We start from the raw sequence: 12,728 nt of genomic DNA on the forward strand, positions 1-12,728 counted from the left end.
TAATAATACAAATTAGAACAAAAAATATTATCCCCATCAAGATATAGCTCAATCGATTCTACTCTCGATTTTGAACAAACAGTTTTCAGGTTTTTAGTGTTAAAAGAAACACGGTGTATATTTCTGCATTGCACATCATACTTAATTACCTAAAAATAACATTTGACTGATGGTCTATCTTCTAAATAATGTATTATAATATTTTTGAAAATACTTTTATCTACATATTGAAGTTTTTAATACCCAGTTACTAAAGCAAAGTTTGTGTCGTATTTTTGACTCGTATTCTTCTATCCAATTGTTTATTTTTTTAACATTAATCTAACGTATTTCACGTAAAGATTACAATACTATACATAATTATTTATATTTAATATTAGTCAACTATATAATAACAATATTTAAATCTAAATAAATACATAGCTATATTTAGCAAGTCTGTCAGTTGACTCAGATGGTGCGGTGTTTCTATGAAGTGACATATAGTATAGTAGACTCACGTCACGGGCCCAAATATAATAGAAAAGTTACTCGTCACGTTATTCCCCAAACCTTCTGTCACCGCCAGGGCGTCCGCTATAGCTGCGCTCGAGAAGCTCGCGGGTCCAGCCAATATACATATTATAGATTCCATATTCCACCGCACACGCCCGCTCCATTTAGCGCTGTCTATACTATTTCTTATTAGACGGGCGTCCGTTCCGGGTACCGCGTCAGCTAGCGCGGGCCCTCAAAACGTTCTAAAAAATGTATTAAGTACATGGGGTAATTCATACCGGGTGACGATGTTTAGTCTGGTAATAGTGCATGACCCTAGGAAGTTATCGGTACATGGCGACGTCGGGGCTGCGGTAGAAGCACATGTAGGCGTCGGCGAGCAGGCGCTTGGCGGGCGCGGGCAGCTGGCGGTCCCGCGGCGCGCCCGCCAGCAGCGCGCGCGCGCCCTCCTCGCTCAGCCACGCGCCCAGCTCCGGGATGCACACGCACTCGGGGATGTTGTAGCCGTTGCGCTCGCCTGTAAACGAGGTGCATTTTGTTTCAGAACCTGCAGACCCAAATCAGTTGACCGTTTTAGTGAGACCTTGCGAGGAGAACTGTTAGAGCTCAGGTGTGGACTTGCAGGTGGCGACTGCTGACATCAGTGTTTGCCGATATACAGTACTGGACAAAATGCATCATACACCGACATATAAAATAAACTTTCTTTTTTTATAAAATATTGTCCTTTAGAGCATCATAATTTGCTTTTCCCGGCCTCGTACCCTTAAAATGTACTAACATCACAGTTGTATTGGAAAACTTTTACCTAATTTCATGGCGTATAATATACAGACAATAACATATCAATGATCGTACAATTATTTTTCCCTCACTAGCTCGGAAACACGTGTTTTGTCCTTTAATACCAGCGGGTAAAAACGCATTTTATCCACTAGTGGGTAAAGTAATTTGACCTTGAAAATAGTCAAATTAACTGCTTTAAAATTGATAAAAGTAGGTGAATCTAGTAATAAAGATGATTTACCACCTGTGGAACTACTAGAAGCAGTGATAAACGCATTTTTTGCGTTGTAGTTTCCTCGCTATAATGAGGGGAAAAGTTTTGTGTTACACTCGGGTGCATTAGGACTATCGATAAGTATACAATAAATAATAAATAAATAATAGTTATTTGTTATACAAGGGGGCAAAGTTGTATTTTAACGCCGAGTGTGGAATTGAAAAACGAGCAAGTGAAAGGATTCTATATTTGAACCTCGAGCGAAGCGAGTGGTTCGAAAATAGAATCCTGAACTTGCGAGTTTTTTAACACATGAGAAGTAAAATACATTTGCACCCGAGTGTAACACAAAACTTTTCCCCTCACTATAGCGAGGAAACTACAACGCAAAAAATGCGTATATCACTGCTTCCAGTAGTTCCACAGGTGTTAAATCATCTTTATTACTAGATTCACCTACTTTTATCAATTTTAAAGCAGTTAATTTGACTTTATTCAAGGTCAAATTACTTTACCCACTAGTGGATAAAATGCGTTTTTACCCGCTGGTATTAAAGGACAAAACACGTGTTTCCGAGCTAGTGAGGGGAAAATAAAATTTACTCGAAATGACCGCCTTGTTTTTTTATACAGGCCTTTAAGCGGGCTGGCCACTCGTCAATAGCGGCACGCACCTTTTCTATGGGGATTCGTTTCGATTCTCTCACTAGCGTGCGTTTTAGGGACTGAAGGTTCGGATGTGTTTTTCGGCATGCTCTTAGCTCCAACTCTGTCCACAAAGCATAATCCAACGGGTTTAAATCGGGGCTTGACGAAGGCCATTCGTCAGTCCTAATAAAGCTGGGTAAATTGTCTTTTAGCCACTTCTGGGTAGATTTCGCTTTATAAGACGGGGCAGAATCTTGTTGGAAAATCCAGTCTTTTCCAGTGAATAAGGTGGTAGATAAGGGTTTTACAACTTTCTCTAGTATGTCATTCTGATAATTTTGTGCCTTGACTTTGACCCCCTGTTGACAGAAATGTAGCGGAGTAACACCTTCATACGAAACGCCCCACCATACCATGACGCTAGCAGGGTGATGGGTACGTTGGACGTTTCGCACGTTAGCCGGGATGTCCTTCGAGCTTTTTGCATAGATTTTGTTATTTTGTCTGTTAAATTTTTCTTCAACTATAAACATTTTTTCATCAGTGAATACATTTTTTTTAGGATCGTGTGTCCTTAGCAGCATCCGACATCGAACACGCCGCATTTTTCGAAGGCGATCATTTAAATAATGATCTTTTCTCCGACTGTAGGCCTTTACTTTAAGATCATATTTAAGAATTCTGTTTACCGATATACGTGAAATATTAGTGGGAAGAGCCATTTTCTTCTATGTGCGGCACGGATTACGACGGAGTCGTTCCCTGATCAATTTAATATTTGCTGGAGTCCTTACCGATCGCGGACGGCCGGTTCTTGGTCGATCAGCAATTGATTGGGTCTCCCTGTAGGTACCTCTTCAAGGTATAATATACAAAATTGCGACTAGCTTCAATACTTTTAATCTGATTGAAAATCTCCATAGGTTTTGCACCGGCTTCATGTACAACGAAATCACCGTTGACCGTAACTGTTTCTTTCCCGCCATCTCGATAAAGAATGACAAATAATCGAATAAAATATCCTTTTTAAAATTAAAAGGTTCCAAATTCAAAATTTGAAACACTGGATGCAAGCTGCGGGCATGTTCTTATTTCAAATTCAACTTTTTAAATTCGTCTCAAAACTTATGAACACACGAGGTAGTAGTGTGTATGCACAGAGAACCTCCTATAGAGTGGCAGTCTTGTATATTTGGTTCGCGATACGAGTCACCAGTGTTTGGGGTGCGAGGAGCGGGCGGGGAATGTGTTAAGCGCGCTGTGATTGGCCGTTTCAAGGACGGCGGGCAGTCGCGCCAGATGAAAAGGGACAGAAGTATGACTGTCCCTCTACTGACGCGTAAGTGGCCAATGTAAGTTGACCTATGCCGGCTCTGAATAAATTATAAATATGACTTATTTGTGGAATGTAATGCCGTCTGTTTTTAAATTTGAGCTTCTTGTTACCTTTCCACACCATTTCACACTACAGGTGGACATCTTTAAGGCATCAAAATACCCTTTTCCAATTTTTTTGTGCGAAAAACACGCGCTGCTTTCGGGTCTGTTACTTGGTCGATACTGATCGGGCACGGCGAGCGCCCGCGCTTATATCAGTGCAAATACTAGGAAGGCTGGCCACAGCGAGTCGTCTTGTAATAGATGTCTATAGGGGTTGGTCTGTGTGTGTATGGCTTTCATCTGCTTTAGATATTGCTGCTTGTCTCGGCGGAACATTTTCAATTACAAACTGAAGGTATTTATCTAACCCAAGCTTCTGTGTGTCTACTAAAGTAGGCAAAGTGGGTATAATTCAGAATGACATTTGATATTCTATTTATTTTTCCAAAAGCTTCCTTAAATTTTGGCTTGGATTGATTACATGAGATGAGACTATGCCATTCAAGCTTTTTATTCCTATTAATTTAATCATAACAAACGCATGAGATATATATACTGGTATTGTCTTTCAGCCATCGCCCGTCTGAATATATATGATGTGTTTAATAAAGATGTCGGCAATACTATAGGACTTTATATAGAGATCGAATAACTGATTCTATCCTATAGTGGCTGGTCTCAATGCAGAGCACTGTGAACAGCTCCATGTAGCTACTCTGCTCACCCTTGCGGTCCGCCATGGAGTCGAAGAAGCACCAGGGCGCGTCGAGCGCCTGCCCCGCCTTCACGAAGGCCACGTAGTGGCTGGTCTCGATGCAGAGCACTGCGAACAACTCCATGTACACGCGCGGCGCGGGTGCTCCCTCCAGCACGCTCGTCCATTCCTCCGGCACCAGCAACGGCGTTGCCTGAACAAGTACATCAATACAAGTGGCGGCACGTAAGTTTAGCGCCGAGTGAAATGTGGAGGGTATAGCTGCGCATGGGGACCACTGATTACATTTACAAAATTGCTGAATTAAAAACTCAATATAAAATAGTATTTTAGTCTCGGCCTCGCCGTTAAACTTTGGTTTGGCGAAATTGTAGTAGTAAGCATCTGTTGTATTGTTATTATATTAGAAATTAAAAAAAAGTAACGTTAAAATTTTGCCGTGCAAAGAAAGTGACAATAGTCCAAAAATATTAAATCCTCCTACGTCACTCCTCGTTTACATAATGGCTTTCCACCAGAGAAGGGGTTTATTGAAATGGACAGCCCACCACGCTTCCCGCGAACTGCGACGCGACAAACGGCATCTCATACGCACCTTGTGGTGCGGGCGCGACGCGTGCGCGAGGCGCACACAGGCGGCGCAGAGCGCGCCCGCCTCCAGCGAGCCGCCGCGCGCGCACGCGCTGCACTCCCAGCGCGCTAGGTTGCCGCATACTGTGCACTGCCGCGGCACTGTGGAGTAATCGTGAGTCAGGAAAAAGATAACAAAAATATTTTTTTTTAATTTTGCTGGGTTGGTATACATCCCAGATAAATAACGAGGCGAAGTGTACCCTGCCTGCGACTTACCGGGTAAAACGTATGAGTTTATTCCGCTAAATAATACTTACATCCTTCGATGAGATCAGTCACGTCGAGCAGTGGTGAAGGCAACACTCGTTGGTACAATTTGTATTGCTTGCCAAATCTTGGCATTTGAATTATAAATGCAGCCGGTACCTAAAACGAAAAAACAAAAAGTTTACAAACACTTTATGTTAAAGCTCAACATGATCTGCTCGTCTTTTTCCACGGACAGCCAAAAGCGTCATCTAAAGACCGCTTTGAAAAAGGTTGCGCTAGCAGGTGCAACTTTTAAACCTTATGCAATAAAACATCAAGTTCAATTTGCAACTCACCTCACTAAGCTTCACACCAGAGGTAGCGAAGGACTGCTCTAACAACTGTTGTACGGTGGGCAACGTGATCTGCTCGTCTTTTTCTACGAACAGCTGGTAGCAAAAAGCCTCCTGTCCTGAGGATAGCTTAAGGAATGGTTCGGCTCTCAGTAACTGAGCGACTAGGCCGTTTAAGAACTCTTCTGGGTCCTGTAATATAAGAAAGAAAACTTGATGACAAGTTACCTTAGTTAGTTAAGTTAGTTAATCAACCGACTTTGATAAAGGTGACTTAAAGGTACAATTTTATTGTATGGTATGATTACCATACAATAAAATTTTGCGAAAGTTTGATGAACAAGAACGACTTCGAAAACAAAAGTTCAGACCTGTGATCTATGACCAGCCATGATCCTCTTGAGTTAAGTTACCTTCCGCATGGGAACGCTATATGCTGCTGCAGCTTAGCAATTTTTTCCTAGTCAATTTACTTTGAAAGCCATGCATATTGGAGAGCTGCTCAGAAACAATCCACAAGCTCATGACGTAGTCACGGGAGCCAGTACACTTATCGACTTTTATATTTCCGTGCAAACTCTAACCGGGACGACTCCTACTAGGGAATCACTAATCCTTTCCTCGAAGATGACCCGGCCCGTTAGATAGCCGCTTGAGCAGGGTTCACAGCCGTGCCACCTTGTGCTAAGTTCACCGATCTTCACCTCGGAGGTAAGGCCGGCACACTGGAGATCCGCTCGATAGGCCCATTCTATTGCGTGTGTGTGAGTGTACTGTGTAAATGTCCTAGAGAGCAGAATCATTTGGAAGTCGTTCGGTCTAGTACAGTGCAGGGAATCGTGTCTTTTGTACTATTAGTACATGTCCTACACAAGCCTACCGCTCGAGCAGAGTCCGCAAGCCCATGACGCGGTTATGCATAACCGTGACATCTTCTCTTACTGAGGTCACTGACCTTCTCCTCGGAGGTGAGCCCGGGCACGTCGGAGAGCCGCTCGAGCAGAGTTCGCAATCGCATGACGCGATCGGCGCGCACGTAGCCGTGTCGCCGCAGCGGGTTCACCACTTCTTCGCGGAGTACGCGCTGCACCTCCAGGTAGTGCGGCGAATCCTGTTCAAACAGATTGAGCTTACAGTCAACAAGAGCAAGGCCGGATCTAGGGTAGAGCGAGTGGAGTGGACGCTCTAGGCGCTAAACCATAGGAGGGGCGCCAAAATGGCAAATGATAAAAAAAGCCTCATTTGTGAGTTTGGTAAAAAAAAGGTAGCCAAAGGCGCCGTAACTTCACTTTGTTCTACTCTGATTAAGTGCTCGGACCGGCGCTGAACAAGAGTGTTAGAAAGTGCAAACTCAAAAAATCCGAACATACGGCTAGATACCGGTAGAGTAAGTAGAGTGTTTAAACCGAATTGTCCGAATTCAAGAATATAAATTACTTACACATGTTAAGGAACATATTGCCAAATACGAAGAGAATCAGAGGGGTTAACTGCATGTAGATTCTCTTAAATAGCCGGGTCCACAGTGTCCACACTGGCCGCACGCCTCGCGAGGAAATCGTCCGTGAACTATTTTGAACAGCTGACCGAGGGCCGCCATCTTGTCGAACGAATTTGCTCAGGCGGGGCAAACGTGCGCTCACGAGTACGGACGATTTCCTCGCGAGGCGTGCGGCCAGTGTGGACCTGGCTAATGAGATATCGAAAGACGAGAGATAAACAAATAGATAGCCAAGATAGTAAGCGAATTACCTCTGGCTCGGGTGGGCGATACAGCAGCGCATCGAAGACACTGGTAAACGTGAACATGGCGAAGAGTGTGGCGTCCAAGTAGCACGAGTTGTGGTGGCCCTGGATGCCGCGGTTCTTGCCCGCCAGCTCGCCCAGCGAGCTCAGCGGCGGCACCACGCCCGTCACCAGCGGGCAGTCCGGCTGTAAAATTGTAATTATCATATCATATTAGGTGAACAACTGAACATGGCTGGAATAGACAAGTAGCCGCGTTTTCGACGCCGACAGTAAGATATGCTGAAAACAACCACCTAAAGTAATCGAGTAATCGCATCTACATTTTTTCAAGCAACGTCGTCACTGAACTGCACGAGCACAGTCTGTTTAGAACACAGATCAATACAACAAGATGGCCCTTACAGGGCGACTCGGGGTCACCAAGCATACGACAAATCAGGTTTATAAAAGTTTGAACGCGTGCGACACCGATCAGTAGCGCCCAAGTATACGACCCGCTAACAGTGTCCGTGTCCGCTCGGGAAAAAATCTTAAATAATCAATTTTGGTTGCAAACAATGGTCTCTTACAGCATAAAGTGGTGTGGCAAGTCTTCTAACACTTCTACATGTAAAAAAGATGGAACAACATTCCACAGTTAAGTCAAATTAATTATTTTGTTGAATATTGTTTATTGTCCGCGGAGTTCATTTATACTGGTCAATATGGTTGTGCTGAGCGGCGCCGAGGCGCGTCCATCCCTCTTTACCGAGTTAACAATGTGATATGCTATCCCTTTCACGTAAACGACTAGGCATGGGGCCATGTTAGTTTATGTCTGTTGCGGGAACTTCGTACTGCCGTTCGTACCATGTGCTACCATTTTATCACAGAATATATAATAGTACAAGTACAGAAGGCTCACTCCTTTGATGTTCACAAAACGCCGCCATTCTAAATTCTTACCTACATTAACAAACGGACCGCACGCGTGCAGACGACATTGAATTTTATTGCGCCGCGCGAAGGTCGTCGCCAGTGAATGGGCCGCGAACTCGCGGCCGCCGGCATGTACTTGTAGCGCGGCGAAAGGATCGCGGAGTGAGCCGCCCTTGATTTTATGAAATATAAAAGAAAGCAGATTTGTAATAGTGAATAATTATCTAGAATCTGTAGAGTCTGTAGTGGTATTTAGTTCATTGATTAGTTTAGAATATTTAGTTGGTTATTTAACTTAGTAAACGTAAGTAAAAATGCACAGTTTAGTTATTAGTTACTAGAATGATTTTTATTGAGATGCTATCACAATTATCATCCTCCTTGCGTTATCCCGGCATCGGCATTCGCCACGGCTCATGGGAGCCTGGGGTCCGCTTTAGAAACTACTACCAAGATTTGGCGTAGGCACTAGTTTTATGAAAGCGACTGCCATCTGACCTTCCAACCCGAAGGGTAACTAGGCCTTATTATAATTTAATTATAATATTATAATTTGTTGCAAAACAAATTCACCACAGTACTGGTACCGGTACCATTGTCTATAATAGACATGTCCCATTCCCATCCCTACTGCTAATCATAAAGGCGCGCCATTATTTGAAACGACCAATGGCAGCACCGTGCGCGCCCGCCTCACCCCGCAAGGATTGGTGATTTGCGTCTCGAACAATATCGCTTGCATTTGGCTTCTAGTGGGGTGTTCTGTGGTTTAGAACATATCTGATCAAGGGCGCTCTGAGCGTGTTCGCTGTATCGCGAGACCAACCGTCGCATCAGCAACACAGAGAGGTAAGGGCGCTGTCAGGGCACGACTGGAGTGCACAAGAGCAACTATCTTAGTATGTTATACGTGCTCTAGGTGTAGATCCGAGTCAGAACGAGCAGTGTCAGGCGGCAGCATCTCGGAATCTTGCATCGCGATGACAATACGGCAGCGACACGAACAGAACAGCCTCGCTGAACCGCACGTGCTATCGCCTAAGCCGCATACTTAATACCACGTCTGCTGGCGCCGTATCTACACAAGATGGTCTATGTTCCTGTATCTGGTAAAGGTGTGGATCCGGGTCAGACCGCGCTGTGTCAGGTGGCGGCGTATCTCGGAACCTTGCATCGTGGCGGCACAGCGGCAGCGGCACAAACAGCGCTCGCCCTGGCGCGCACGAGAACAGCCGCGCGGAACCGCGCGAGCCGTCGCCTAGACCGCACACGCTTTGCTCAATACCACGTCTGCTGTCGAATCTACACAAGATGGCCTATGTTGTACCTGGTCTAGGTGCGGGTCCGGGTCAGACCGCGCTGTGTCAGGTGGCGGCGTATCTCGGAACCTTGCATCGCGGCGGCACAGCGGCAGCGGCACAAACAGCGCTCGCCCTGGCGCGCACGAGAACAGCCGCGCGGAACCGCGCGTGCCGTCGCCTAGACCGCACACACTTTGCTCTAGTTCCACACCCGCTGTCGCCGTGTCTATAATAGAACATTTATGGAATTATTGTTTAAAACCAAACCAGAGACTACCGCGAATAGAAACTAAGAGACAATTATTTATTTTGAGATATACACCATCTAATTGATTGTTTCCATTTGCTATAACAGAACTCATAGAGTCGAACTTCGTGTACGCTAAAAACTATAAACAGACTACTTTCAATGGTGCAAGGTTTGTTCAATATAGGAGCAATTTACGAGCACCTTAACAGCTACCTTCGTTGATGCTTACCATCAATAATCCCGATCCACCTGACAACTCCATAATACTGCTGATCCACATCTGTAGCAACCTCCACCAGAGACCCCACGCCTATGTCTTCCTGTAGGTGTAGGGGTGAAGGCCTTTGCGCAGGAACCGCCCTCGGGGATCCGAGCACTGGCGAGTCGTACAACTCTTCGGGTCCCTCTCCGCTGCACACATCTGTACACAAACACAATCTTGTGTATGATGATGCGATATTCCATCGAAAGGTAGCAGCCCGTGGAAGGTAGGTATCTTAAAAACTGATTACTTATGATTCTTAAATCTTAAACAAATGCAATTGTTTAAATAGTAAACACACCTTCAATACCCTCGTCATACGCGAGCACGCACAGAGGAATTTCATCGTACGAGAGCTCTTGTAAATACGGATACGCCATCGTCGGCACTGCGCGCTGCGCGCCAGCCGGCCGGCCGCGCGCACTACATAGTTTATTATTAGAAACTAGGAAAGCTAAAATTGGAGTAACTTTGCGACCAGTGTTGTAGAGGAGGCGTTATGGACTAGTTTTATCAAGTGTTGTGAGTTTGTTTATTTCAAGTGTCAGTGGGGATAATAGAAAGTTGTTTATTATTTTTTTATTAAACATATATAAAAATGGTAGGTAAAAATAGGCCTATAGTGAATTCATAATACATTATTAGTAAATAGTTCTTGTATATAAATAAACACATATGGAAGGTGAACATCAGAGCAATGTCATGTGAATGTCTAATAAATTTAATTAGATGCATTCATTCTGAATATTCTGATAAACTTTATTGCTTACATTGTAATAATTAATCATGTTTTAAAAATGGAGAGTTTTTGAGAATGTGGAATGTTGTGATAAAGCATAGTTTTATTATTTTCTCACCAACTAGAATTCCAGTTTCAATTTTCTTTGGCTCATGAACCATTTTGCTTTTTGGCCGTTCCTCAGAACTTGTAGAAGCAGTATTTGCAGTGGTAGGTTTGATTCTTCTTTTCTCTGGAGCCAGGTGGTTGATGATATTGACGGATTTCACTCTTTCATGTGGGGATGAGTGCTGCATAGTGCGTCTGTTGCTAGGCACCGACCCATACTCAGGGTGCTCGGGTGGCCGAGGTGCAGGGGGCCAACTACCCCCAATCAGGTCATACAAATCCAACTAAAAACAAATAATAGTAAACTTAAATAGTACTATGGTACAAGTATAAGACACTTAAAAATCTTTAGACATTGTGTTATGATTAACAGTGCACCATAATTCTCAGTATATAGTTAGTAATTAGTTAAAAAGTTTGTGATATTGATATCAACCACTTAACTGAGATGGTTTATAAAAAGTGGTACCACATGTTGTGATTGACATGTGATTGAGACACAATATGTACTATCAGCTGCAAAAGTGCATGGCGAATTTATCAATGAATTCATTCATAATTTCTCCATGCACTTTTGCTGCTGATAGTACAAATACTAAAAAAAATTCAGATGCAACTGTCTGTTTTGCAAAATACTGATGATTTCTGAAGTATATTATTTTTTCTGAAATATGCCAATAATACCTTATGGACGGAGAATTACCTGTGAACTTGTGAACACTAAATAGATAAAATATGTATACGCCTAAACCATAATTGAGTTCCTTATGAACTATCTCAGTTAAACAATTGGAAGTTCTTATTATTTTATTGCTTTTTATTAACAGTCGTTTTCAGATACATTTACAATAGCTCATGCAAATTTTAACAAAAGATAGTAATGTTATTTATAAATAAATGTTAATTTGAAATCAAAACAGAATAAATTAGTGTTATAATAAATATTTGGCCACAACCTCATCTTCTTGCATAAATGCCTTGAGTATCAAGTTAGCAAAATGAATGTATGTTTAAAACCTTATCTTCGGCGGTCCCTGTGTTATGGCTTTTCTGAGGACTTTGGTCAGTCATCCTGATGTATCAAGTAGGGTATATATTTTAATCCATGTTTCATTGAAATGATACTAAATGGCTACAATCGTCGCTGCTAACCGATCTATAGCGTAAAAAAATATAGGTAGTACCAACTTATGTACTTACTGGCTAAGTGGCCATTATACTAGGTAATCCTATGTTACTAAGGTAAAAATAAACAAGAAAAGATATCTGATCAAAGATATGACAACATATGGATAGATAAACGTTAAAATACAGATATTCCTTATTTCTTACTAATATTGGAATTTGTTGGTGATCGCAAGTGATCGAACATAAATTACCTATTTTTTGTTTTCATGGCCTTAACTAAGTACTTAATAAATTGATTAATACATACCTATGTTAAAATGGATCCAATTTAGTTCAAATTTACTATTTTGCATTTAAAATAAAATTCGCAACTATTGACGGAGTAGTGTTGATACGATGTTTTTTTTTTTTTTCCTTTTTTTATAATGACAAATGAGCATTTGAGAGGACTGTTAAAAATAAATGGTAAAACAGTTTATTACAATTTTATTATTTAATTACTATATTTATATTTTAAATAAAATATTCCATTTGTTATGATCTGATTCATTTTTTTTATTACTTTAAAGTAATGATTAAATAACTGAAAATAAACAAAATTTATAGAACAAGAATAAATTCAAAGCTAACTTTACGAATGCTAAGTTTAAGTCATTTTGACATTTTTCAAGACTGTCAAAATAAGTTGAAACGTTTTTTGTGATCGATTTACTTCGATTTTATTCAAATAAAAGGTCGATTAATTAAATCATTTATGCTATATTTTACTGCTCCCAGCCTTTTGATTATCAGAAAAGAGAAAATGTACCAATAAAACGGAATTGGCCTAAAGTATTCACACAATAAAACGATTA

The 12,728-nt window shown here is 42.2% G+C and overlaps 2 protein-coding genes across 4 annotated transcripts in view; one reads left to right on the top strand and one right to left on the bottom strand.

Moving 5' to 3' along the window:
* LOC125226911 (ubiquitin carboxyl-terminal hydrolase CYLD) lies at positions 1 to 12,265 on the bottom strand. Of its 3 annotated transcripts, XM_048131088.1 has the most exons (12): positions 12,182 to 12,262; positions 11,764 to 11,902; positions 10,757 to 11,030; positions 9,867 to 10,058; positions 9,414 to 9,613; positions 7,172 to 7,351; positions 6,375 to 6,530; positions 5,423 to 5,611; positions 5,135 to 5,243; positions 4,840 to 4,976; positions 4,254 to 4,437; positions 1 to 1,015 (listed from the first exon to the last, which is right to left on the bottom strand). In XM_048131088.1, the coding sequence occupies exons 2-12, from the start codon at positions 11,815 to 11,817 to the stop codon at positions 822 to 824; spliced, it is 1,869 nt and encodes a 622-aa protein (XP_047987045.1). In that variant the 5' UTR covers positions 11,818 to 11,902; positions 12,182 to 12,262; the 3' UTR covers positions 1 to 821. The 3 variants fall into 3 exon arrangements, with proteins under 3 accessions (XP_047987045.1, XP_047987046.1, XP_047987048.1); XM_048131089.1 differs by lacking the exon at positions 11,764 to 11,902 and having other exon boundaries at positions 12,182 to 12,265; XM_048131091.1 differs by lacking the exons at positions 10,757 to 11,030; positions 11,764 to 11,902; positions 12,182 to 12,262 and adding an exon at positions 10,201 to 10,314.
* The window catches only part of LOC125226910 (probable phosphorylase b kinase regulatory subunit beta), a 27,702-nt gene continuing 25,396 nt past the window's right edge, over positions 10,423 to 12,728 (top strand). The window contains 1 exon segment of the mRNA XM_048131087.1: positions 10,423 to 10,500. Within this exon segment, the coding sequence (XP_047987044.1) occupies positions 10,498 to 10,500 (3 nt within the window). The 5' untranslated portion in view covers positions 10,423 to 10,497.

Source organism: Leguminivora glycinivorella, chromosome 6 (genome assembly GCF_023078275.1).
Source record: "Leguminivora glycinivorella isolate SPB_JAAS2020 chromosome 6, LegGlyc_1.1, whole genome shotgun sequence".
Taxonomy (NCBI): Eukaryota; Metazoa; Arthropoda; class Insecta; order Lepidoptera; family Tortricidae; genus Leguminivora; species Leguminivora glycinivorella.